The sequence below is a fragment of the Vulpes lagopus genome, chromosome 12 (genome assembly GCF_018345385.1).
Source record: "Vulpes lagopus strain Blue_001 chromosome 12, ASM1834538v1, whole genome shotgun sequence".
Lineage (NCBI taxonomy): Eukaryota > Metazoa > Chordata > Mammalia > Carnivora > Canidae > Vulpes > Vulpes lagopus.
Genome location: NC_054835.1, coordinates 50,134,173 through 50,161,251, shown reverse-complemented (window position 1 = coordinate 50,161,251; position 27,079 = coordinate 50,134,173). Strand labels below are relative to the sequence as shown.

General features: G+C 42.6%; 1 protein-coding gene across 2 annotated transcripts in view; it reads right to left on the bottom strand.

Moving 5' to 3' along the window:
• Window positions 1-24,952, bottom strand: part of MAP2K6 (mitogen-activated protein kinase kinase 6) — a 121,634-nt gene extending 96,682 nt beyond the window's left edge. For both annotated transcript variants that reach the window (XM_041725501.1, XM_041725502.1), the window contains exon 1: window positions 24,669-24,952. In XM_041725501.1, coding sequence (XP_041581435.1) covers window positions 24,669-24,684 — 16 coding nt within the window. In that variant the 5' untranslated portion in view covers window positions 24,685-24,952. The remainder of the gene's footprint in view (window positions 1-24,668) is intronic.
• Window positions 24,953-27,079: the final 2,127 nt, after the last annotated feature.

Here is a 27,079-nt window from a genome sequence, read left to right as displayed (position 1 = left end):
GACCGGCAGGGACAGCACATGATCCAATCCAGCACTTGACAATGGTAGTGGCGGCTCCATCCAGTTTGGGGAAGCTTTGTTGGCAGCAGTTCTGATGACAACCACACCCCCTGTCCAGTAGCAGTGGTGCACGCTGTGTATCTGTACCCCTGGTGGGAGCAGTAGTGTCTGCACCAGCCCCCTTTGGTGTACTTTGGGGTTTTGTTCCAGCTCTGTTGACTCTGATTCTAATTCTCTGCGCCTGTGGGACCTTTCACGAGCCACCCTAAGTTCTTTCAATGGATTCCTTTCCTGCCAAGATCACCAAGAATCAATTTCTGTACATATATTTTTTAAAGTTTTTTTTTGTTTTTTGTTTTTTTTAATTTATGAGAGAGAGAGTGAAAGAGAAAGCACAAGAGCAAGGGGAGGAGCAGAGGGAGAGGGAGAAGCAAGCTCCCAGCTGAGCAAGGAACTCAACTGGGAGCTCGATCCCAGGACCCTGGGATGACAACCCAAGCTGAAGGCAGACACTTAACCAACTGAGCCACCCAGGTGCCCCAATTTCTGTACATTTTGACAACAAAATTCTCTTATCAGTTCAGAGATCATCCTCAAGGCCAAGAGATCAACCAAGACCAGCAGAGCACCCTACTTCAACCAGAAATTTCCAGATGATGTGCCACTAAACCTCATGACCCCATCAACCTTTCTATTCACAAAGTACATCACATAGCAAGCACAGGGGCAGAAAAGAAAAGGGGGTTGTGGGAGCCTGAAAATAAACACACTGTAGTACACTGGTACAGAATGACAAATCTAGAAGGTTGGATTATCTAAAAATATTTTAGGACCAACTCTACTCTGAAATTTTGTAAAGAAGTAGAATGAGGTACCAGGATCAGAGCATGGACTTTTGAGACCAAAAAAAAAATTTCTTTGAGGGGTGCCTGGGTGGCTCAGTTGGTTAAGCATCTGCTTTCGGCTCAGGTTATGATCCAGGGGTCCTGGGATGGAGCCCTGCATCTGGCTCCCTGCTCAACGGGCATTCTGCTTCTCCCTCTGCCCCTCACCCTCCCAGCTCATGCTCCTGCTTCTTTCTCTCTCTAATAAATAAATAAAATCTTTTTTTAAAAATTTGAAAAAAAATCTGAATTTTTGTTACTGCCTCCATTATTGCCTCTCCTCCAATGCCCTAGGGACAGTACATCCCAGACACACCCTGGCAGTATCACAAACTTACATACCACACAGAACATGCATGTTCAAGCTCTTTTGCTCTTCCTATACTCTTTATTCTGACTAAAATGTGTTCTCCTTGCTATTGAACTCTTACTCACCCTTCAAAACCCAGCTCAAATGTCTCTTCCATTGCAAAGCTTTCCTAATGCCCCTCCAAATTAATCACTACTTCTTCTATATTGTTGAAATCTCTACTTGGCCATTATTCCGCCCTTTTAAAAAAATATTTTATTTATTTATGACACACAGAGGGAGTGAGAGAGAGAGAGATAGTATGAGTGGGTTGAGGGGCAAAGGGAGGAGTAGGCTCCCCATTAAGCAGGGATCCCGACACCGGACTTGATCCCAGAACTCCAGGATCATGACCTGAGCCAAAGGCAGATGCTTTACATACTGAGCCACCACGTGCCCCCATCTTGCCCTTTTTTAAAGAATATTTGTGCATCCCCTACACGCCGCTCCAATGGTGGGTTCTTAAGACAAGTGAAGGTCCTTAACCAGGGCCAGGATTAGGTTAAGGCAAGCAAGTTTCCCAAAGAGGCACTCACTCTCAAGTGCAAGTGCATAAAACTGGTCTTTACCATCTGTCCCTTAATTCAGAGCCTATTATAGAAATAAGCTCCCTGACTCTTGTTGACTGAATGGTGAATAATACAAGAAAGTGTATGTGATTCAGAGAAGATTTATATAATACCTTACTAAAGCTACTTAACCTGGCCAAGTGGGAAGAAAAACACGATGCCTTTCGTTACCACGGTCTACGGCTCTGCAACTCCACATTCAAAGGAAGTTCAAAAAGGAAGCGATCGGGACAGAAGGACTCAGTCACAGGAGACTCTGACACTCCAGCTTAGGCCTGACCAATGCACAGGATTTGAAGGGAAGGAGGGGAAAATAATCACACCGAGAACAGGCACCGAGTATGGGTAAGATAAACTGAAGAAAAATAAAGATAAGAGGCTAACCAGAGGAGATGAAGCACGTCAGGGAATGAAAAATAAGCTGAACATAAATTGGAAAGCCGGGTGGAGAGAAATCACAAAATACTCTAGAAAACCAAGCAAGGTAATTATGGGGCTGGAGACTGGGCCATAGGGTAGAAAGTCCTGGGGATCCCTGGGTGGCTCAGTGGTTTAGCGCCTGCCTTCGGCCCAGGGTGTGATCCTGGAGTCCCGGGATCGAGTCCTGCATCGGGCTCCCTTACATGGAGCCTGCCTCTCTCTCTCTGTGTATCTCTCATGAATAAATAAATAAAATCTTTTTTTTAAAAAAAAAGGATAGAAAGTACTGTTTTGGTATATAACATGTGAGGGAACACATTTCATTCTCAAATCAAGCCTTTGCGGTTGAGATTACCCATCACCCCATTTCACAGATTGGGACACTCAGAACTAGTGAAGTTAGGTCAAATATTCAAGGTCACATAGCTGCAAATGCCAGAACCAGATGTAATTCATGCTTTCTTGCCCTAAACCCACCCAAAAGGAGGAGAATCTCACACGCGGTGGGGCGTGGGGTAGGGTCAGCAGATATGGCCAGGAGAGCTGGCCTAAGCAAATGTTGCTCTCAGGATGCAAGCTTAATAAAAATAAAATAAATAAAATAAATGAAAAAAGACCATTAGAAAACGGGGTGGGGAAGTGAAGAGGGTGTGCATAGAGGAATGGGGTGCAGAATGGGGTGGAGAGATAACTTTAGGTAGACAGAGGGCAAAGAGAACATCAGTCAAGAGTAGGAAAGGCCCTGGGATCAGAAAGGGGTGACCTGAGGTCCACGCTCCAGCACCACAACTTACTAACTTTTGTGTCCTGGAGAAACAAGGTGACTTCCCCACATTTCAGTCCTCACATCTATAAAATGAAAATAACAAATCTGACCTTCCATCTCTGATCTCTGAGCCTTCTTGACGGCCCCACTGAGTGCTCGAGCATCACAGGCATCTAACAAACGGTTATCTTGTTATTACTGAGAATAGATGAATCGAGGACAGGATAGACACAGACACAGAGATGTGGGGTCAGGGCATGGACGTGTGGTCCGCAGTGGGAATGATGCTCAGTCATTTTTAGCAAAGAGGCAAACTCATCTGTTAAGAGAGAGGAAGGCAGAGAGAGCTGGCGACTTCTCATGTAAGCAGATGTAAACAACTTTCTCTGCAATTCTCAGAACATTAAAGCTGAAAGGGACCTGCAGAATAATTTAATTAAATTCTTTCCCTGTCTCCATTTTACAAATGAGGAAACGAGCAGATTTACTCCGTAAAGGGCCAGAGAGGAGATATTTTAGGCTTTGTGGGCCACAGTTTCTGTCCCAATAACTCAACACTGTCATCGTAGCATGAAAGCAGAGATAATATGTAAACCGATGAGCGTGGCTATGTTCCAATAAAACTTTATTTATAGACAGAAATTTGAACTCCGTATAATTTTCACGTGTCATGAAATAGTCTTCTTTGGAGGGTTTTTTTTTTTTTTATTTTTTTTTATAGCCATTTAAAAACGGATGAACCATTTTAGCTCTTGGGCTGTACGAAAACACACGGTGGGCCCCGGTTTGCCAAGCCCTGCCATATGCTGGTTATGAGCTCATGCTAAAGATAGTCAGACATGAGTCTGGCTTTTGCCCCCACAATTTACTAGAAGTGAAACTTCGGCTATGGTTTTTAGTCTTCCTACTCCTCATCACTCACGGACTCCTCGTGTATCAAATGCAGATAAAATTACACCTGCACCGCGCAATTTTTGTGAGGATTAAATGAGATAACGCACACAAAAGAGCTTAGCAAAGGGCCCAACTTAAAATCAAACCAAAGTCACAAACAGGGGACACCTGGGTGGCTCAGTCGGCTAAGTGTCTGCCTCCAGCTCAGGTCATGATCCCGGGGTCCTGGGATCCACTCCTGAAATGGGCTCCCTGCTCAGTGGGGAGTCCCTCTGACCTTTCCCCCTGCTCATGCACACGCTCTGTCTCAAATAATTAAACAAAATCTTAAACAAACAAACAAACAAACAAAACAGAAAACACTGCACCCAAGTGACACAGTTAACTCACAGCTCACCCAAGATCAGAACCCTGGTGCCCATCTATTCAATTCGATACCTTTTCCAGTCCCACAGCCACTGATAGACCCGCCTTCACAGGAAGTCAGATACTCATGACAACGTAATTCACTACTAAAGAGTCTCCCATTCCTGTCCCTGAGATTTCACCATTAGAAATGTAGTTTTAAGCTGTTTTCTACTTGCACGATGCAAATTCCCCTGGATGAGTTTTTAATTTAAGTGCAGTTAGCTGTCCTTAGATGTAACTTATTACTTACTTCTTAAGCGGTTCTTTAGACACCAGATTTTGATGGGCGATGGAAAGAGGAAAAAACATAATAAATCCATACAATAGAATGATATTCACCCATAGAAAGGAATGAAGTACTGATTCGTGCTATAACATGGATGAACCTCGAAAAAAAATGATGCTAAGTAAAAGCAGCCAGATACAAAAGGCTCTATATTGTATGATTCCATTCATAGGAAATATCTAGAATAGGCAAATCCATAGAAACAGAAAGTAGCTTAGTGGTTGCCAGGGGCTGGGGTGGGGGGAGGTGCCTGCTTTCCATCTGTAGAGATAAAAATGTTCTGGAACTAGATAGTGGTGATGGTTGCACAACGTTGTGACTACCAAAAAAAAAAAAAAAAAACCCCACAAAAAACAGAATCATATGCTTTAAAATTACTTAAATGGTGAGTTTTGCTATGTGTGTTTTACCATAATAAAAAAAATACACATATAAAGAAGACCCAGGAGGATTCTACAGGTATGATGAGAAGTTCTCATTTGAGAAGTGAATGCACCAAAGGCCATCTTCGTTCTCTTTAAATGTTTGCATAAGGTTCAGTCTGTACACTGCTAATAAATAATCTATTCAAACAGTACTTGTTGAGCACCTACTATGTGCCAGGCGCTGAGCCTGACTCTGCGAATAAAATGGCTAACGAGTATTTCTTTGAATTTTTTCCCCACTCTATAATTAGACAGCAAAAGTCTCCCCTGAGTTATTTTTATAAAAATACAGATGAGGGGTGTCTGAGTGGCTCAGAGATTGAGCATCTGTCCTTGGCTCAGGTTGTGATCCCGGGGTCCTGGGATCGAGTCCCGCATCGGGCTCCCTGCGAGGAGCCTGCTTCTCCCTCTGCCTGTGTCTCTGCCCCTCTGTGTGTGTGTGTCTTGTGAATAAATAAATAAAATCTTTTAAAATATATATATATATGTGTGTGAAATATTTATTGTGGAGTCGTTATTATAAAACGAAAAATATACGATAGCATTGCTTCATTCATTCTCATTTCAAAACTGCCTAATTACTAACATATCCAACAGTGAGGAAAAGGAATCAAATGTTCTTTGGTTCAAGAGAACCAAAGGCCTGTGCTCTCAGAGGGGGTGGGGCTGGAGTGTCAGAAGCTCCAGGGAAAAAGGATGGAATTTAGATGAGATCTGTTAATTTGCAAACTTGTTATCTTTCCAAAGCTAAATCTCCACAGAGGACAGAGAAGTGTGACAGCTGTTCACTTCTTTTAAAGTGTTGTTTGTAGTCGAACAATCTAACACTGCTGGCAGCACATCTATTTTATTCTTTCAAATCAATTCCAAATGATTGGAATATATTTTTGTTTGTTTTGTTTTTTTTTAACTTTTAGGAACATTGGCTCTAAACCAACCCATAAAGCGGATTCTGTCCTTTTTCTGAAGACTTCCTAAACTTTCTTGGTCAAACAAACATCCTCACATTTACAACTATTACACAAAGAACAAAGTTCTTTCCCCATCTCCACTATTTACCTTTTACCCTTAGCAGAGTGAAAACGGATAAATGCTTTTCCAGGTATATGTAAACTCAGCCTGCTATGAAAGTATGGTTTAAGGAGTTAACTTCTTCCAAACTTCTACCTAAAACAACCAAAGCATGGATGGTTTTCTTGAGCCCAACGGGAATGCAGGGAAGGTAAAAATGTTGGAACCACTTCGTCAGCTAGCATTCGCCCATCCTAATTTTATGCTTCTGTATTTGCACCGTATCTCTCTCTGTATCCTCCTCCCCACATTTCAGCCTTCGTGCTTCCTCCCAGTCAAATTGGGTATTTCTTGAAAACAACAGAATGTAGCGACCATTCATTACAAGGAGAGGAAACTGAGGCCCAAGCAAGTTAGATGAGGTCGATGAGATCACAAATCTAATGAAAACTTTGGACAACCGGTTAACTTTTCTTTCCCTGATTTGTTGCTAAGCAGTCTACAAGGCTGTGGATATAGACTTCGGAAATTCTACATTTAAAAAAAAAAGTTTATGGGTGGCTCAGTCGGTTCAGCACCCACCTTCAACTCAGGTCATGATCTCTGGGTCCTGGGATCGACCCTCAAGTTGGGTTCCCTGCTCAACGGGGAGTCTGATTCTCCCTCTCCCTCCCCCTACGTGTGTGCTTTCTCTCTCTCCCTCCCTCTCTCTCTCAAATAAATAATAAATAAAATCTTTTAAAAAAAAACTTCAGGGGCGCCCAGGTGGCTCAGTCAGTTAAGCGTCCTGGGATCAAGGCCCACATCAGGCTCCCTGCTCAGTTGGGAGTCTGCTTCTCCCTCTGCCTCTGCGCTTCCCCCTGCACTTGCTTGCAAACACACGCCTTCTCTCTCTCTCTCTCTCTCTCTCTCAAATAAATAAATGTCTTTCTTTAAAAAAGTTGAAAAACAACACAAAAATAATAGCAGCTGCTTATGAAATTTGGAGAGACCACCTCAGGTTTGGTTTCACCTTCCAATATCACCTGGGTGCTCCCTCCGGCACTTTTGTAAGACTTTGGAATCAGGGAGCATTCCTCTCCTTCACAGGTTAGGACCGACTGCCAAAGTCCGGAGAGTTTGAATGTCCAGCTCTAGAAGACACAGGCTGGGGTTTCTGCCCCGTAAAACCTCCAGAACGGCAGGTTGCACTCACTTGACCTCATGGAGGAAGCAATGGAAGGGGAAGGCAAGCCCCCAAGGTCTTGGCGGGCAGGAAAGTCAAGTTAGTTAGCCAAAAAACAAAACAGCAGGGTGGGAGACATGCCCAGATGAATACAAACTCTATCATCAGACCTCAAGGCCTGCCCTATAGAACAAAGGCAAGTGCAAGTTGACGAAATGCCAACAAAATGTCATGATGAGTTGAGTCATCAAATGGTAAAGAAAACCACTAATACTAATCAACCTGGGCAAACTCTCTTCCCTATAAAGGTTAATATCTTTTCTTTGTCTAACCGATAAAGTTCATCGTAGATTTGCCAAAGGAAAGCTCTTCAATGCTAATTTGGCTCTCCGTTTCATACCGAGCTCAGAATATTAACAAAACCTGTTGCTAAGGTCATGCACAGATGCATAGTTGAGTCTGAAATGCAAAATTATCTGAATCTAGCTGCTGGAAGAAACCGTTTCTCAGGAGTACTTGGTCCTCGGTATCAGAGTCAGGCAATGAACACCTTCCGTACCTCGGCACCTGCCTATTTCTCGGACATCATCTCACCCCGCTCTGTGAGATGACCCCCTACCTTAAAAACCACACAGAGATCCTGGATTTCCAGAACATTCGTACCACCGCACATGGCCCCACAGCCCAGAGCTGAGTCCGCTTTGCCTCCCCACCCTAATCCCTGACTCTCCCATTCACATTGCAAGATCTAAGCAGATAATCACTTTCCCTTTGAGCTATCATGAAATCACAAATGTGGGTACACACATCTGTTCCCCATTAGAATTTGAGCTTCTTGCAAGCAGGAATCATCTCTCTGCACACTTCCTGGTGCCTAGCCGTGAACCACACTGAGAAGCATCTAATAAATGTTCAGAGGATGAATAAATGGATGAATGGCTGCATGCATGATTGAACAAGACCCATTCAATCATCTGATGCCCCACTGAATAAACAGAGGTCCTGATTTCCACCGTGCCTGGTGTTCTTGTTTATTTTTTATCTTTAAGCCTCGGGGGTTAGTCTCTGTCTTTATAGGAAGAGTATAAGGGCTCCCCAGAGAGTCAAAGGTTGGCTCTGCATCAGGGTGCACCTGGGATGCTAACAGCAGGCCAGGTGTGGGTGTCGGAGATGTGTCTTCCAGAACCAGTTCACCATCACCTCGACCTTTCCAGTTACTCAATCTTTCTCAGCCATACTCGCTTCACCTGTAAAATGAGGTGTTCATCCTAGATGATGTCTAAGGTCCCTGCTAGATGCAACCTTCCACGACTGGAAACTTTACATCTCGCCAGGCATCTATTGCTCAAACTCTCTGTACCAACATACTTGGGCAACTGTCATCAGAAAAATTAATCCTGTATTTATCACTTAGCCAATAGAGAGAGCACCAGCGTGCCTTTTCCATGTTTTTTTTTTTTTTTTTCAGTTCAAGGGCACTGACTCGGTTTGTTTACTGGCTGGTATTCCTGCTTCTCTTACTGCTCCTCATTGAGGCAACCGGCCAGAGAACAAAGGACGGATGGCGTAGAGGGTCTGAGTCTCTCCCACCCACAGAGATGATGAGAGAATCAGAGGAGACACATCTCCTTTCTCATTCACCAAGTGCCTTATTACCAAGAGTAGGCAAATTTATAGTGACTTTCGATTAAAAGAATGAGTGAAACACCACAGGCCACAATATTGTCAAAGCTTCACACCTTTGAAAGCCTCAACGGCCAGGATTCGTTTTCATTTTCTCCTCTATCTCCTCCCCATGTGCTTAGGAAGTTAATACATTTTCCCATCTTGCTCATGCTCCTACCCAGATGACCTGTTCTCCCAGCATCTCTAAGTAGCAGTGGGCCCCATGCTTACCCCGCAAGCCCTAGAGATGGACACCTGACTCGGGGCCAGCCAATCCATCGGCTACTCTTCATTACTGTTTTTTTTTTTTTTTTTTTTGCCTTTGCAAGACAGAGAAGTAGATCTCAGACCAGAGACTATAACAAGCCAAAGAATGGTGGGGACTGAAGCTACAAAGTCACACGGACCCAGGGCTAGTATCTCTTTTGAACCATGTGCAGAGGAGCACCTGGGTGGCTCAGTCAGGTGAACACTGGACTCTTGATTTTTCACTCAGGTCTGGATCTGAGGGTTGTGAGTTCAAGCCCTGCTTGGGCTCCATGCTGGGCATGGAGCCTACTTAAAAAAAAAGAAACTACATGCATATTGAAAAACCCTCCAAGAAAAACAGAATGAAGACCCCTTCAGAGGGAGAGCAAACAGAGAGAGAGTCAGAAAACCCATTTCTTAGTTCCTATCAGGCTCAGCTATACCTCCTACAATTGGATTCAATGAAACTCTCCCTAATAAAGACTCCTGGACTTGAGGTAAAATAAAATACAAAGACATAAACACACACACACACACACACACACGTATAATCACTCTATGTATCTATAACCATTCTTCTTCTTGGGTCATAAGTATCTTCCCATTGACATTATTGCTCTGTCTTCATAACCTGTTACATTATCAGGCAGGTATCTGTAGCTGAAACTATTCCTTTATTATTATGCAGTAGGGTGCTTCTATTTTTCACTATTTTGCCATGGCAGTTACGTAGTGAAAAACATGAACTTCGGAATTTAAATGAACTAGATGCAAATCCCAGCTCTGCAAGCACTAACTCTCTGATCCCGGGCAGGTTATTCATTCTGCGTTCTCATTCTCTCCTTTGTAAACTCGGGATAATCTTACCTACCTCTCAGGTTTCTATGCAAGTAAGAACTAATAAGTAAAGCGCTTTATCACAAAGCCTCGCACACAGTAGGCACTCTGGAATCACTAGTTATTACAGGACAGATTCTTGAAACGGAAATGCTGGATCAAAGGGAACAAAAATCGCCCCAGCTTCTTAACACTGCCCAATGGCTTCAGCAAAGACTGTCTCCATCCCCCTGATGTGTTTTTAGGACAGAAGGACACACAAGCTCTCTTCCCAGCTTTGCCTTAGAATTGGATGCCTAGGACTCAGGGCTGCTTTCTTGTGTAAGACGGGGCTCACCTCCTAACCTGGGACAGAAAACCAGTAGCTGGCTTCAGTCTATAAACCAAGTGGCCCGATCGTCCAGCTGATATTCACTATTTCCTGTTTTCCTCTGACCCTGTAGGTCCCACTTTGAGCTGTGCGCACAGGTACTCAACGTGGAGATAAGTCTGGGCTCGTTTCAAACAAGCCCCAAGCTAGTTCCTGCTGCTCTTCTTCGGCGTTTCCTTCTCCACCCTACCTGCACAGGTTTCCTATGAGCGCATCGCACAACAGCCAGGTGAACCAAGGCTGCTTCCAAAGGTGCAAGAAACAGGGGAGGTCCATACTCATTTCCTAAAAGCAGGGCTAATATGGCAGGAAAATAACATACACTCCTGCCTGAATTCTGCACCCTGGTTTCCTGGACCCTCTGACTCTCTGATCCCTGTCTCCCGACTGATCTCTCTGTTTATTATTTCTTTCTTCCCTTTTCATGTTGACTCATCGAATACTTGACTTTCTGCCTCGCTTCTGCTGCCCACCTGTCCTTTTGCTGTTTGGATTGCCTGTCCCAGGACCACCCATCTAGCTCTGAGGGATGCTTTGCCTTCCTGCAGCTTTTTTTGGGGTGCCCACCTGCCCCCACCCGATCCACCCGTTCTTGAAGCATGCCACCATCAACACGCTGGCAGGGCGATGTGACAAGTGATGGATGTCTGTTCTGAGCTGGGAAAGTCCTTCCCCCCTGACCTTAGCCTCAACCATCACACAACATGCCCGGAAATTTCATCCCAGACTGTCTCCTCTCACCCAAGCTGATCCTAGTACTTCCATACGTAATTTTATCCTATGCATACTCTGACCACATTAAAAAAATAAAGCTATGGGGATCCCTGGGTGGCTCAGCGGTTTAGCGCCTGCCTTCGTGATCCTGGAGTCCCGGGATCGAGTCCTGCATCAGGCTCCCTGCATGGAGCCTGCATCTCCCTCTGCCTATGTCTCTGCCCGCCCCCCTCTATGTGTCTCTCATGAATAAATAAATAAAATCTTAAAAAAAAAAAAAAGAAAAAAGCTATTAGCTCTAACAAGTCTACACACAGTCAGAAAGACTTTTTGGTAAAATCAATATTAAAGAGGGGCGCGGGGGTGGCTCAGTCAGTTAAGTGATGGAGTCTTTGATTTCAGCTCAGGTCATGACCTCAGAGTCCTGAGATCGAGCCTCAAGCAGGGCACTGCATGCACTGGGTGCGGAGGCTGCTTGAGATTCTCTGTCTCTGCTCCGCCCTCTGCCCAGATCTCATGCTCTCTCTCTCTTAAAAAAAAAAAAAAAAAAAAAAAAAAAAAAAAAAAAAAAATTCAGTATTTAAGAGCTTAGTAACACTCGACTAGAACTTTTTTTTTTTTTTTTTTTTTTTGGTTTCAAGACTTACAGGCCTTTTCTAAAAATAAGCTTTGCCTGGCTACAGATCCTTGGTTCTTACTCACTCCCATTCCCTCTTAAGCTTTGTTCCATTAGGACTAGAACCATTTGTTACAGAGGGAAGGATGCCCTCTTCCCCCAACCTCTAAGCACACCACTTCTGTGTCCATCCATGAAAGCCACCTGTGACAACAGGGCTTAGTAGTTCTCATCACCTGTAGACATTGGTTAGGTTTTGGGAATCAACACAGCAACAGCATGTGTGTGTGTGTCTGTGTGTGTGTGTTGCACACACGCGCATTCTCCAATTTAACACCCCCCAATTTAGAAGCATCCAGTCTGTCATTAACAATAGAAAATCAGAAGGAAAAGCAGGTAGTCTGCTCACGGACCAGATGGCAAGCCTCTTGTTTTACTTGCTTATTCTCCTGAGAAGAACCACACTTCAAGTTCCATTATGCCAATTTAAGGTCCTCCCTCGACCGATTGCTTTCTTCATCTTCCCAGGTTAAGATTACCTTCCCATTACCTCCCATGGTATTCCAGCTGCAGCTTGTCCCAAAGCTTATGTGTGCATCACACCAAATGTCTTAGTGTGTCAGCATGTTTATCTTCTCATGTTATGGGTTAAATGCGTTCTCCTAAAATTGATATGTTGAAGTCTTGACCCCTCAGTACATCAGATATATGGGTCGTTGCATAGATTATTAGTTAAGATAAGGTCACATGGGATTAAGGTGGGTCCCTCATCCAATACGACCAGGGTCATCATAAAAAGGGGAAATTTAGGGGCACCTGGGTGGCTCAGTCAGTTAAGCACCGCCTTTGTCTCAGGTCATGATCTCAGGGTCCTGGGATTGAGCCCCATATTAGGCTCCCTGCTCAGTGGGGAAATCTGCTTGTCCCTCTGCCTCTGTGTGCTCTCTCTCTCTCTCTTAAATAAATAAATCTTTTTTAAAAAGTAAAATAAAATAAAAGTAAAGTAAAGGGGAAATTTAGACACAGGCACACACACAGGGAAAATACCTCGTGAACACGAAGGCATAGGTCTGGGTGATGCATCTACAAGCCTACAAGGAATGTCAAAGATTGTTAGCAAACCACCAGAAGCTAGAAGAAAAGCATGCAACAGATTCTCCTGCCCAGCCCTCAGAAGGAACAACCTGGCCACCACCTTGATATCGGACTTCTGGCCTCCAGAGCTGTGAGAGAATAAATTCCTATTGTGTGAGCCACCCCATTTGTGTCTTTGGGTTTTTTTCTCCTGGCAGCTCTAGAGAAAGAACACATCCTACCAGACTGTGAGCTTCTTGAGGATGGAGTTCTATTCGTCTTTGTAGTCACATAGCATGGTGCAAGATGCAGATAATTTAATTGTTCAATAATATTTGTTAAATTCAACCAAAAAATATATATGGTCCTCTGCACCCCTCGGCCCTCTCAACCACCTGCCCGCCCCTACCTAACACTGACTCTCTTGTCCTTAGCCAGATCACATCAGGAAAAAAAAAAAAAAAAAAAGATTGAAATGAGGGATGAGGGATTCCTGGGTGGCGCAGCGGTTTAGCGCCTGCCTTTGGCCCAGGGCGCGATCCTGGAGACCGGGGATCAAATCCCACGTCGGGCTCCCGGTGCATGGAGCCTGCTTCTCCCTCTGCCTGTGTCTCTGCCTCTCTCTCTCTCTGTGTGTGTGACTATCATAAATAAATAAAATTTTTTTTAAAAAGAGTTTATGAAATGAGAGATGAGAAAAGTTATTCTAATCCTAATGTATCAGGAGCTCTCAATCTCATTCTTAAATCAACTCCAGAATTAAATATGCATTTTTTTTCTACTTTACCTATAAAATTGGTAGCTCATTCAGGAACAAAGTCCCAAGCAAGAAGACCTGGCAAGGCATGCAAATGAGATGATATAGCTGGCAGGTCCTATTTACCTGCCTGGGTCATACGTGTTCTTTAACCACACAGCAAGGTGAGGCAAAAACTGCCCCTTGTCTTTTCTGACTCTGAATGGGGGTGAGTCGACCCACCCACCTTCCCCACTCTGCTGACCCTGAGTTGAATGAAGTCACTGAGGAGAAAGCAAGTGACTAAGTACAGCTTACACTGAGAAAGAGCCTACCATGAGCCCCAAAGCTACAGGTCACTGCGTTTTTTTTAAACCAAGATAATGAAAGACAAGTTAATTTAACCTATCAATTGTCTCCACATATTTATCTTCCAAATGGAATTTTTCTGAAATTAAAAATACACACACAGAAAATCTACGAACTCTGTTGTCAGTATCCAGTATCATGCTAGAGAAAGTAAGTATGGTAAGAACAAGGAACCTTCTGGAACACCTCCCATAAGGTAAGTAAAATTCAGCAATGCGCTGAACACTTTTCCTCTTTAACTGACTTCTGATGATTCTAGAAAAAGAGAAAACACTAAGAAATGGAAAAGGCAGGTTGGCAGGTTATAAAAAATGAAAATTGCAGCTGTGGCCATGCTCTGGAAAATATTCACTGACTTAGCTAGACGTTGATTATTGAACCAACAGCTTGCTTATATAATTACAGTGTGCCTATAAACCCAGGTGATATGATATACTTGTTTAACTATTAACCTCTGGATTTCCTGGAGTTTCCACAATCAAAAAAAAAAAAAACCCCTCTGAAAGTATGAAATAGGATATGTTCCATTTGTTAACTTATTGTGATCATAAGTAATAACGACAGTATATAGCTCGGGAAGGAAAAGGAAATTCTTAGAAAACACAAGCTTCAGAGATTTTTCTAGAACATCTTCTGTTTTTTATTCTTCTAAGGAATTACTGTGCCTATACGAACATTCTCTTGGTGCCCCAAGATTCCTTCTCCATTCCGACTTTGGATCTAGGGAACAATTTCCTCATCAACTCTGAAATTCATGTCAATACTTGCACGCTCATTGTAAAAATTTCCCTGAGCTCCTTCTCATTCCTCAGACCTCCCAACTCACAGTATCTCTTCAGGGCATATCTAGGATTCTAGCTTCTATTCTATACATTTCTGTGCTTTTCTTACCTCCTACTAGACTATAAGCTTCTTAGGGCTAGACAGAAAGGAAGAGGGGAACAAATTTATGTTCATAGTGAGCCTGCTATATAGCAAAATGTGTCAAACCCAGCAGCGTGCTCAATAAATATTTGTTGAATAAATGAGTGCCAAGCACTGGCCAAAACACATTACGTACAGAACCCTTGCCTAATTTTCATAACAATCCTATGAATGAGCGCCAGTCTCTCCATTTAGCTGGTAAGGAAACCAAAGCTAGAGTGTTAGTAGATTTTTCAAGGCTCACACCTAGTAAGCAAAGAGCAGAGCACGATGCACCCCTGTCTAGTTCCGCCTACCACAATGTCTTAAATGTAAGCATCGACCCAAACTTTACTGGTTGAAGTAATCTGGACAAAACCCTTATGCAAGTTCTCTCCTTAGGTATGTTCAGAGTCTCTGGGATTATGTTTTTCAAATGGCAATGGGATTTGGGGCACAAGAAGGAGGAAATAAAGCATGGAGAATATGCTTATAAAGATTTCCAACAGCACAGAGAGGGTGTTTCTGCACCTTCCCTCCAAAATAGTTCCCATACCCTTTACCATTCTGCTACCACTGGTTCTTCAGATTCTAGCCCTAACCCTTATCTGTATCTCATTCCTCCCATGTGGGATTGGAGTGGATCGAGAATGGAGGAAAGTAATAAATAACTTGTCACTCAACATCCAGACCACCTATTCCCATGGCTTCCGCATGGGATCCTGGGAAACAACTGAAGCACAGGTAGGACTGTCCTGCTTTGGCTGGAGACAAAGTGGAGAGAGAATTCACTGGTTTAAAGAGAAATTCATTGCCCCACTCCCCCAGCTGCCTCCTCTACCACAACAAGATATAATTCTAGTTTCTTCTACAGCATTCAGTACAAGAGGAAAGCAGTGGAAATGTACGTTCATTCATCATTTCAAGGAAATAACGCTCGTTACATTTACATAGAAATAACCAGGAATACAGGAAATCACTAAGCCACAAAGGGGTTATAGTATGCCTCTACTTAGGTATGGTGCCAAATGGGTCATGTTCTTCCTCCTGTCTAAAAAAAAATTTTTTTGACAGAGATGTGCAGGGAGACACATAAAATTTGGATCGGCTTAGTTACAGCCTATAAGACAGCTAATGGAATCAATATTCATTACTGATGTTTAACATTAACTTCCTGTCTGTACAGACAGGATCTATCAGTAGACCTGTTGTAACCAGCTTCCTTCTACCAATGGGTACTTTGTACCTGGAGTTCAACCTTAACGCTCAGAATGAGTCAGACTTGGTATCCCATGATCAAAAGAGGCTTAAAGGAACATGTCAAAAGGAACCTCCATATAGGTAGACACAGGTCAGCCCCTCCTAATTACCATACCCAGGCGGGGTGTACACAAATTCATATGGAATTCACTTATGTTTCCTATCACCAGCCAGCCATGTCTTCTGGGTATCGGTTTCATAAATTTATCATGGGGTGACAACTCAAGTAGAGTAGCCAGGAGCTCAGATTCTAGGGTCAGACCGACCTTGATTAAAGCTACTGCTCTGCCACTGTCAACCTGGCCATCTCAGGCAAGTGCCTTAACCTCTCTGGCCTCAGTCTGCTCATATACAAAATGGGGCCTCACTTCACCAGGCCCTGGTAAGGGGAGAGTGAGATAATTCACATCCATGGCTAAACACAGCATCCGGAATATAGAAAGAATCTGCAGCATGGCTACCATCTAGGAGAGTAGGGATTATAGCCCTCCCCTGTATGTGACTTCAACATACCTCATTCTGGATATGAGCAAATCTGGGCGCATCCTACTGAAGCTACTCTGTCCCCATGTAGCTTCCATCCCCATCTCTTCCCTCTCTTCATTTTCAGAACATGTCCCAGGACCCTCCCTTCCGAAACACATGCAATACCCATAGTTTCAGCGACTTTGTAAGCAAAAGGATACTCATTCCCCAAACAAAACTGTCCACCCAGGGGTGGAGGAGTTAATGTGATAAAACAGTTCTAACCTTTGCAGGAGATGATAAGTGGAAAGCTCTCTAGGTAAGATGGAGGCTATCTTACTATGGAGGGAGGCTTCCATCTTTCCCCATGCAGATGAAATGATGGACCTTTTGGGCAGGCTCATGGTAATAATCAACAAAGCCTGGCAACGATGGTAGTGAGAACTGTTTTTACTTTAGTTGCTTCTGAAACAAAATGTGCCATCAGGAAGGGGAGATGGAAGGGACCAGGGAAAGGACGAATGAACAGCTTCTCAGTGGGAGGGGAAATAAAGAAAAGCAATCTAAAGCAAACAGGAAGAGTGCAGCTGAGGGGAAAGGACCCCAGGATGGGCTGCCGGAGGCCGGTAGCTGAGTTCGGCGGAAATGAGCCATGGCCTACAAATCTCATAACCAGGAGAAGCACCACTCAGACATTTCCTGTGGGCTGGGCCCCAGAGGTCGCTGGTGGAGCAGTTGTCCAGGTTAACAACTTCCAATTAAAGCCGAAGAGGAATGTAATATGGAAGCCCCATCACGAAAAGATTCCATTACTTGATTGAATAAAGTCATAAAAGGCAAGGTCAACAAATGTTTTTTGAAAATGGCCAAATAGTGACTATTTTAGGCTTTGTGGGGTATTACATCTCCATCACTACTATTCAACTCTACCATTGTTGGGGGTAAAGCAGCCACAGCCAACATACAAATGCATGTGTGCAGCTGTGTCTTAATAAAACTTTGTTGACACTGACTTTGAATTTTATATGTTTTTCATGTGTCAGGAAATATTACTCTTCTGGATTATTTTTCCCATTTTACCTCACAGGCCATCCTTAAACACAGGTGAGGCCACAGTTTGCAATGAGCATGGGCCCTGGGGTCAGACAGGATCTCCTTTGCATCCTGCCTCTGCCGCTTACTGGTTTTCCAGCCATGGGCAATTTGTTAACTCACCTGAGCCTGTTTCCCCATTTGTAAATGAGCAATAATAGTATCTATCCCCATAGGACTTGTGTGACGTTCAAAAGCATAATGCATGAAAAGTGACTCCTATTATACGAGGGATGAGGATGAGGATGGAGATAGCATGGGGCATTGGGGTGTGGGTTGGGATCAACACCTAGATCTACAGCTAATGGTCTGTAAAAAAAAAAAAAAATTGATCTCAATCCAATTATCCAACTAGAATATGAAACAGGCAATGGGTTATCCAGCAAGGGTCTATTTAATGCTTGAACTCGGAACGGAGTTGACTCTATTACTATGCTTTGATGAATTTCATGTGACTAGGTTTTAATCTGAATATCCTTTCGATGTGCAAAGAGGAATTTTATGGGTTGCACACCAAACCGTATGGACCAGCTCAGGAAAGGAAGACCTGGATGAGGAGACAGGGTAGAAATTGAATCCCAGGGCAGAAGGGGGGGTGCAGCAGTGACAGCGGCGGTGGGCTAGGAGGAAGCAGGGGATGGTCGCATTTGGGGGTTATCTGTGCAGAGTTCCCTGTTTTGTCACTGAGCAGCCAGCTGTTAAAAACATTCAGATGATCTCCGACAACCCTTCAGGGGCTCAAGTGCTGAGGGAGCTTTACAAACAGCCCCCAAAACCAGCACAGGATGGAGGAATTCACTCCAGTCCTATCGCATTGGATTCTGTAGACAGCTCGCCTCAGTTTCACAGATTTTTAGAAGAAAAAGTTGGCCAAGGCTCCAGCAACCTCTGACTCTGTCTAGAGGATGTGAGTAGGAGAAATGACCCTTCTTCAGCCATCGACACTGCTACTTATGCTGTTCCTGCAACTTCCAAATAATGAAGCAAAAAGATGTGATGGGAATATTTATGCAAACAAAGAAGCAGAGGAAGAAATTTACCTTATAATTTAATTACCCCAAACCTTTGGTGAAATGTGGATTAAAAAGATAGAGATCCCTGCTGATTAAAAAGACTTTAATTGTCAGACATTTATTGAGCACTTCTTATTTATAAGCACGATGCTAAACGAGGTGGAGATGCAAAGATGTACATGAAGAAATGTTAGCTACCCAGCGGGGGCTTTCAGAGATCGTCCATAAAAGGCAAATAACAATTATAGTGGTTAAAACTTGCAGCTGTATAGTGTAAGCACTGGGAATTAAAATGAGAGTATTTGCAAAATATCCCCTGGCAAAGAACTGGTAAGAAGCCTCATCAACATGATTCACGGATCACCATTTCTTGGGTACAGAAAAAGAACCCCTGCTGTTTGGCCTGTCAGCCCCCTTTTGCAGGCATGCCCCCCACAAAAAACAAACAAAACAAAAAAAAAGTGAAATATGCTAAAGATTCTGAAGAAAATAAAATGCTTTATAAATGTGGATTAGTAGTTTTTGTGTGTTATTTAGTGAAAACTTTAGGACAGAGAATCAGAGGACGTGCAGGCAAATCACTTTGCTGCAAAGCTTCAATTTACTCATTTGTAAAACGAGATGATTGGACTAAAAAACTCCTTTCATAGCTCTAAGTTCTATCACTGAATATCAGGATGCATAAGTAAGCGCATTTACTAAGGAAGGCTATGATAAGATGTAGTGATTGACATATAGTTTGGGAGGCCATCAAAGTTGACCACAGCTTTAATTCTTCTAACAAATCTCAAACTAAAGTAAACCACCTTTTTATGATGCACATGATTGCACATGAGGCTAAAAAAAAAAAAAAAAGAAAAAGAAAAAGAAAAAGCAATTATTCTGCAACAATGCATAGAACACAGCCAGGTGCTCTGTAAGAATTATTTATGAAACTAAAGGAAAGCTACTTTTGCCCATAGAGATTAACTGTAAATGCAGAAATGTCCAGAAGTAAGTTATTTCCCAGACTGGAATTTTAATCAGATCATTACATTTTTTTCTTATTATTTTCATACGGGTCTGGATAGCTATAGAAAGTATAACAAAATGAATTTACGAAATATGTGATGTTTATTTAAGACATTTGGGTTAAAATTAAAATTAGAACTCACCAGGGAATTCAACAGTTGAGACACATGGGACCCAACTCTCAACCCATGATTACCTAAGCTTTGCAATTTTAGAATGTTCTGTCCTAACTCTGGAAATAATTTGATCCCCATATTAAAATTTCAGGATACATTTTCTGAGAAAAAAAAATTCAAACACATAAAACACAAATGTCAAAAAAAGGGGGGAAATTCAACTCTTTTTTGGTAAAAAATACAGATGACAGTAAAATGTTAATACCTTTTTATCAAATTGGCAAAGTTTCTTTTTCAAATTATGAGACTAGGATGAAGGAAAGTAGCCATAGCTTTTCTGGAGGGCAATTTATTTGGCAATATTTACCGTGATGCTTAAACCAGAGAATGGGCACATCCAAACACTGGTGGGAATATCAATTCTGGTTAGCTCTCTGGAGGGCAATTTGGCAATATGTCCATGCCCTCTGACCTAACACTTCCATTTCTAGGAATTCATTTTAAAGACATACTCGGGCAAATGCACAAAGATGTATGTTCATGGTATTCCTTACAATTTTGTTTATAGCTGTAAAAAAAAATGGAACAATGTGAAAGTCCAACCCGAGATTAATTAAACAACTACATTCTTGCAAATTAAAATAAGCAACTGTTTAAAAGAATGGGGTAACTGTGTGTATGCAAATGTTGAACGATGACCAAGATATATGGTGGAGTGTAAAACAAGTTGCAAAGTATCAGATATCATGTGTAAAACAGCACATATGCGTATGTGTGTAGTTATCGACATATGTACAAGTGCAAGATGTTTACCAAAAAGTTAACAGTAATTAGCTCTGGATGGTGTGACTTTGAGTGATTTTAATTTTCTTATTATGAAACTCTCTTTGGCTTGAATTTTGTTTTCAATGAGCATATATCATTTTTTATAATAAGAAGAAAACTAGTGTTAAAAGGTGGAACAGAAAACAGCAGTGGGGAAGAATTTGATATCCAGAACCTGGAATTCAGTCTAAGGCCAGACTACACAGAATAACATAGGAACTGGGGTGATCATCACGGCAACTTCATAACACTGAAAAGTAATAAACATGAAGGTTCTATTGAAGTAAATAAAACAGAACTGAATATAATGAATGTAGAAATATATCCGCTTGGGGGGGAACTTGGTGGCTCAGTCGATCAAGCGTCAGACTCTTGGTTTCAACTCAGGTCATGATCTCAGGGTCATGAGATCAAGCCCCACCTCGGCTCTGCAACGGGAGTGGAACCTGCTTCAGATTCTCTCTCTCCCTCTGTCCCTCCAGTACCTTCCCCTCAAAAATATATTTATTTATTATATATTTTATTATTTATATATGTAAGTACATTTTATTATTTATATATATTCACTTGGGAATATTTCACAGTATACTAAGGGTAAGTGAAACAAAAGCTAACTAAATAGACGTTAGTTCTATACACATTTTAAATGTATTCTTACACACAGAGTAGAAAAAAAAAAATCCAAAAGGATAGATGCCAAAATGTACACTACGGTCGCTAGTGACTCTTCTTTTCCTTTTCTTTATTTTCAAATGTCTCTCTAATGAACAAGCATTATTGGTGTACTTTTTTGGTTGTTGTTCTAAAAACATTATATAGAAATATTAGAAATACTAGAAATACTAGAAAATAGTTCCAAACCTCAGCCTCCCCCCCCCACCTCCAGCACTAAACTGCCCACGGAGACAGCCCCTGGGAGCCCCTGCAGCTGACCTGAAGCGCCTGTGAAGTGCTGACTGCCACCCCAACACAAAACAAGCTGGGGAAACCCAAGGTACCTATTCTGATTTTGTGTCCTGAGATGGACGGGGTTATAAAACATACCGGCTCAGATTACAGGCTAAGCATGACAAGTCTGTCTGGTACAACCTAACAAAGGAATTTACACAGAATGAGAAATTTACACATTTCATTTCCCAGGGTGGGAATGAATTACAGGAGAAAAGATCCCCTAACAGTGCCTGCCACGCTCCCTACATGCTTCTGAATTATGCCTTCCCTGCCTTTCTCACACCATTTACCTCTCGCTGTAAACTAAGGTAAACGAGGATCTTGAAAAGGTGAAAAAGAGGGAGAAGTGAGAAAAGAGTGCTTTTCTAACAGAGCCCAACTTTTTATGTATTTTCAGGTGACCTGGGAGATGCCAGACCTCCCGACCTCCCTCCCTCCCATCAGGGCTAGTAACAATAGTTTTTCTCTCCGGGGTAATGTAGATGACACATTTTTCCTGTAGCCTGTCTTCCTGTAAAGTGCAGGAATTCCTGCACTTTCTGGGTGCCCTTCCTGTTAACTTACATTTCAGATTTCCTCAAAAGGCATCCTACCACTTTAATATTTGAAAAATGTCAGCTCAACCCCAGACAGCTAATATAAACAAGCTGAAAAGCATACCACCTAAAGTTACAACTGTGGAAAACAAAATTTCTTTTTAAGAAATTCTTTCTCGGAATCTCACTGCTGGTAAGGCTGGGAAGAAGGAGCCCAGTCCTTCCAGCTCCCAGAGAGTCTGTAATTCTTTTGCCTCTGCTCTGCCTTAAATTAGAGGTCTGTGAAACCGAATTATAGTGATCCAGAAAGTTCGTAAAGGTCCTTTGAATTGAACATGTTGTTAAATTCTTCAATACTATGAGGTTGTGTCCACCTTTCACTTCTGCCTCCCATTCCACTTGGTTATAGTATTACAAAGCAGTTTGGTACTGCGAAAAATGTCTTGGCCACTTGAGAATACCGTAGCTGAATTAGGCCAATTCCACACTTAACATCCAGGCCAAGGCTTCCATGCCATTTCTGAAATGATCACCCACTTCCTTCTATCGATAATTTTCTTTCTGCGCAGGAACCTCACATTGACACCAGATGTACCTTCCGAAGAGGACCCAATTAACAAAAACCATTTGGCTAACTGGGAACTGATCTGAAGAACCACCACCAGTATCTGATCTACAGTGGGCGCACTCCTGATAGAAGTGTGCCATGCTAGTATCTTTTAGTTTCTCAACTCAGAAACTTGCTTTACTAGGACAAAGCTACCTTCAGAGTGAGGGAAAAAAAAAAAAAAAAAGTAGAAAAGAAACCTGATTTACTTTAGACCCTAAGGTCCAAAGATAAGATCACTATAATACCATCTTCTTCATGAAACCTATCTCCCAGGGAGATCATTGCCATTTCTGAACTCCAACTGGGCCATTTCTTTTTACTATCTATACAATAATCTTGTATCATCATGATTTGCATACGCGCTTTCTAAAATGGTAAGTTCCTTGAAGGAAACAGGTACATTTTAAATATTTTTGTATGCCCCCAAATCCTATGCACTACATTATCTATCTATCTATCTATCTATCTATCTATCTATCTATCTAAAATCTCATACATCCACATACATGAATATGTACAGATACCTACACACATACACATACATATTTATACATCTATTAAACCGAATTGAATAAATAAGTATAAACCAAATACAAAGTACTGATGCCAGCTCTTTAATACATCAAAGCTTGGAATGCCCATTCGAAGCTGTTATGTCTAAGAGATTGTAGGTTTTCCCTCTATTAAGGAACATCTGCACTTCATAATGCCAATTCCTACGTTCTTCAGCACTCTGAGCTTTCCAGAGTCCCATTCTCCCCTAATGGTCAAGGAAAACACAGCCTTACTTTGAACTCTTGAGAATATATATCACCTCCTTCTTGGTCTGAGATGCATGATTCCCATCAGGAATTAAAAAGGGATTCAACAAAATGCCAAAAAAAAAAAAAAAAAAAGCAGAAAGCTTATGAGACACTTTAATTTCACCAGATCTTACCCATGCATGTAGTCTTACTCACCTATACCTAATTCACCTCTTCCCTCCATACATTCTCATATGGCATATGCTTTCTCTATAGGGAAGGATTTGTTCTGAAACAAGTGACTTAGGGTCTTAGAGGCACCTGACAACACCCCCTCAGCTCTCTAATGCCATGTCAGAAATTTTTAAAATCCCCTCCCCAGAATGACATTAGGGCTGCAAAACACAACTGTGTAAAAAAAAAAAAAAATCAAGAAAATTGAAAAAAAAAAATAAAAAGAACCATAACCCCGAATTTCTGACTTAGTATAGATATCTAAATACATGAAATTACACAATTAAAAGACTTTATTATGATTTTCAACAAAACGGTGCAGTCCCCTCTTGTTGGTATAATGCTTAAAAGTACAGTTTTTCTCCCCATATTTTCCCCCAAGATGCAAAGCATCTCCCAAATGGGGAGACATAAAACATCTATGTCCTCACTGCTGCTTCTAAATACTGTGAGCCAATAAGCAATTGGTGTACAGTGCAAAATCTCAGAAGAGAAAGACTTCTCGTCTGCTTTTTTTTTTTTTTTGGTAATATGTTATTATTCACACTTCACCTTTACTTCCTTTAAAAATCAAAAGTTGCTTAATGTTCAAAGCGATATCAATGGAAATTTAGCTAAAAACAGGCACCGCAACGGTTTATTCCCAAAGGAATATAAGATTACATTAATTTCCTACTAGTTTAACTCAACTTTTACCTTTCATCTTCACCTACGGACTTTTTAAAAGTTTGTATTCCTGTTGCACATAAAATTACTTATAATGTGTGTGCATACTAAAGAATTTTACAATTATATAAAGCACTGCACATTTAGACGCTACCAACCTGCTCTATCTCTCCTGACTGTGCAAAAGGCAAAAAGAGCTCAGTAATCCTAGCAGAAGAATGCAAATAACGTCAATGCACAGCTGAACTGCAAGCCCTGCCTTACAGGAACTCTCTGTGTCTGCAAAAAAAAGACACATACTAAACAGGAAATGCAACTGAGCTGTGGAAAACCTCAAACTTAAAAATGCAATCGCCAGGCGAAAATTGCATCCATGCATTCATAAATGCATGCACAACCCTTTGCATTTTTGCAAGTAATGCAAATAGCCTCTTACCTTTCGACTGAGACATTTTCCCCTTTCCTTTGATGGGGGAGGGGAGCACAAAAGACTTTGCCTTGCTTCTCTTCTGTAGCTAGTTTTGCAACAAAGATGCAAGCTGCAGGCGTGCAATCTTCATGCAAGTGGAGTTTCTCTTGACCGATGCAGCAGATGGACTTTCAGGGAATCAAGATGGAAATGCACACCTTGCAAAACAGACTGGAAAGTGATTTTTCCCCCAGTTGCAACGTTAGGGAAGGCTGTGCTGCAGCTACATGATGGGCCAGGGCTGGCAGCTAAAAGCTCCAAACTTGGAACTGAGTATCTTAGTGCGCAGACGTCCTTCCTGCGAAGGGCGCGGGGGCCGCTGGGTAATGTAGTTCCGAGCAGAGTCCACGGGGCTCGGATTTAAGGAAACGTGGTCGCTCGGGTCGCTGAGCGGGAGGACTGGGTGCACCCAGATAAACAAGTCAGACGTGCAGTGGGTAGTGAAGTGATGAGGCCAGAAACGGCGGGGCCAGGGCGAGGGAGCATTTTTGTTACGGAAAAGCCCCTGAAACAACAACAGTTGAAGAACATTAGGTTAGCTGAAAAGCATTTGGCTCGCCGAGAAGGTTGGCTGGGCTGTTTCGTGCTTGCAGGGCAGCACCTGTTGCAGTGTCCTTGCCCGTAGACGTTTTACCCCCACACCTCCATTTTTTTAGAACAGTTTTCTCGCATGGAGCATTGGTTGGTGATTTGGCCTGGCTAGAGGTAAGATGACCCCTGGCAACTGAAGAGAAGATGCAGAGTTTTTACTAAGAAATGATCCAGGTCGGTTATTTTCAAGAAAGCTGAAATTCATTCATTCCTGGGGGTTGGGGGGATGGGAGGGGGGGAATAGCTCTCATTTCTTGAAGGGTTAAAGAGGAAGTGCTGCTTTTTAGGTGTCCAAGCTAACTTTATCAGAGTTAAAATGTTTAGTTGCTTTTTTTTTTTTTTTTTCCTCACCTGATGGAGGAGGAGAGTCCCTGGTGTAAGGGAGAAAGGGGGTGGTAATCTTAAGCAAATCAGGTATCATGAATTTAGTCGACAAAATTAACAGGTATTTGTTGAGCCCCTTGGATGGGCCAGCCTCCTTTCTAGGGGCTTGGGGCATCCACTTGTCATGTGTTGTTCATGGCTAGGGGATGGGCAGCAATATGGTAGACAGAGCCACCCCCTACGCAAGGAAGCCAGAGATGCGCAGGGTGATTCCATGCAAGGAATGAAACCGAGTCTGGGGGCATGGGCTGAAATGAGCTCAGACTTCTGCTGTACTGAGTAGACCAGACTCAGAAATGTGCTTTCAAGGTAGAGTGGGGGAAATGGAGGGTTTTAGGCATCTGAGACCCTAACCAAGCAGGGTAAGGAAATGAGGACAGCCTATTCAGGAGACCCTAAGGATACCATGTTGCCTTGTATGCAAGAGTGGTGGTGGACAGAATGTGTAGGTGAGGACTGTGCTGGGCGGTAAAGGCCGACTAGGGGGTTGGACTTTATTCAGCAGGTACTTGGGAGGCGGTGAAAGGCTTTGGGGGTGCTTAACAGAATCAAAGCATTGTTTTCAGAAAAGGTAAATTTGTCCTCAGCTATCTCAGTAAATGGAAACTCAGAGGGTCTAGAGATAGGTCAGGTCAGTAGTGGGAAATTAAAAAGGGCACTTTGAAAGACAATTCAGGTAGATTTGATGACTGCAAATGAAAACTATTGTAGTTTTGTTCGGAATTCTAGGAAGCCAGGGCCTTCTGAGTAATGGATAAATCAGAGGGAAGAAGGCCACCCTGTTTAAGCTAGAAGTCAGCAAATCAGCTCTTAAAACAAATACACCGTAGGTGTTGGAAGGAACATTGATTTACCGAGGTTAATCTCCTGTCCTGACATTATCAAGGATTAATCAGGGTCACCTTGTATTCATATTGGCTTCTGTCCCCAAGTCGAAGGGGGTCTGTGTCCCAGGAGCAACAGACTCAGAGACTTGCTGGCTAATTTTCTTTCACTGTCCTTCTAGGCAAATCATTGCTGGCTCTTCCTCTGCTTCTTGCACACACCATCTCAGCACCTCTTGGAACCGGCATTTTTGTTCTCTGAGCCTCATTTAACCAAGAGGCATGTAAGTGTGGAGATCTGCATCGGTGCATCCCGTTCACCTCTGCACACATTAGTGGAGCACCTGCTAAGTGCCAGGCCTTGGGGTAGCTACTGGAACTGCTGCGCACACACTCCCTTAACATCCCCATCCCACCCCAGGGCCTGCACAGCAACGCAGAGCTTACATCAGTTTGCATTTTATGTGGTCAGCAGCATTGCTCTTAGATTGTCCCAGACTCCTTTCTAAAGAAGAGTTCTGATCACAACACGTCTACTGCATTTTGTCCTTTGTGCTTGTGCTTTCTGTTCATGGCATA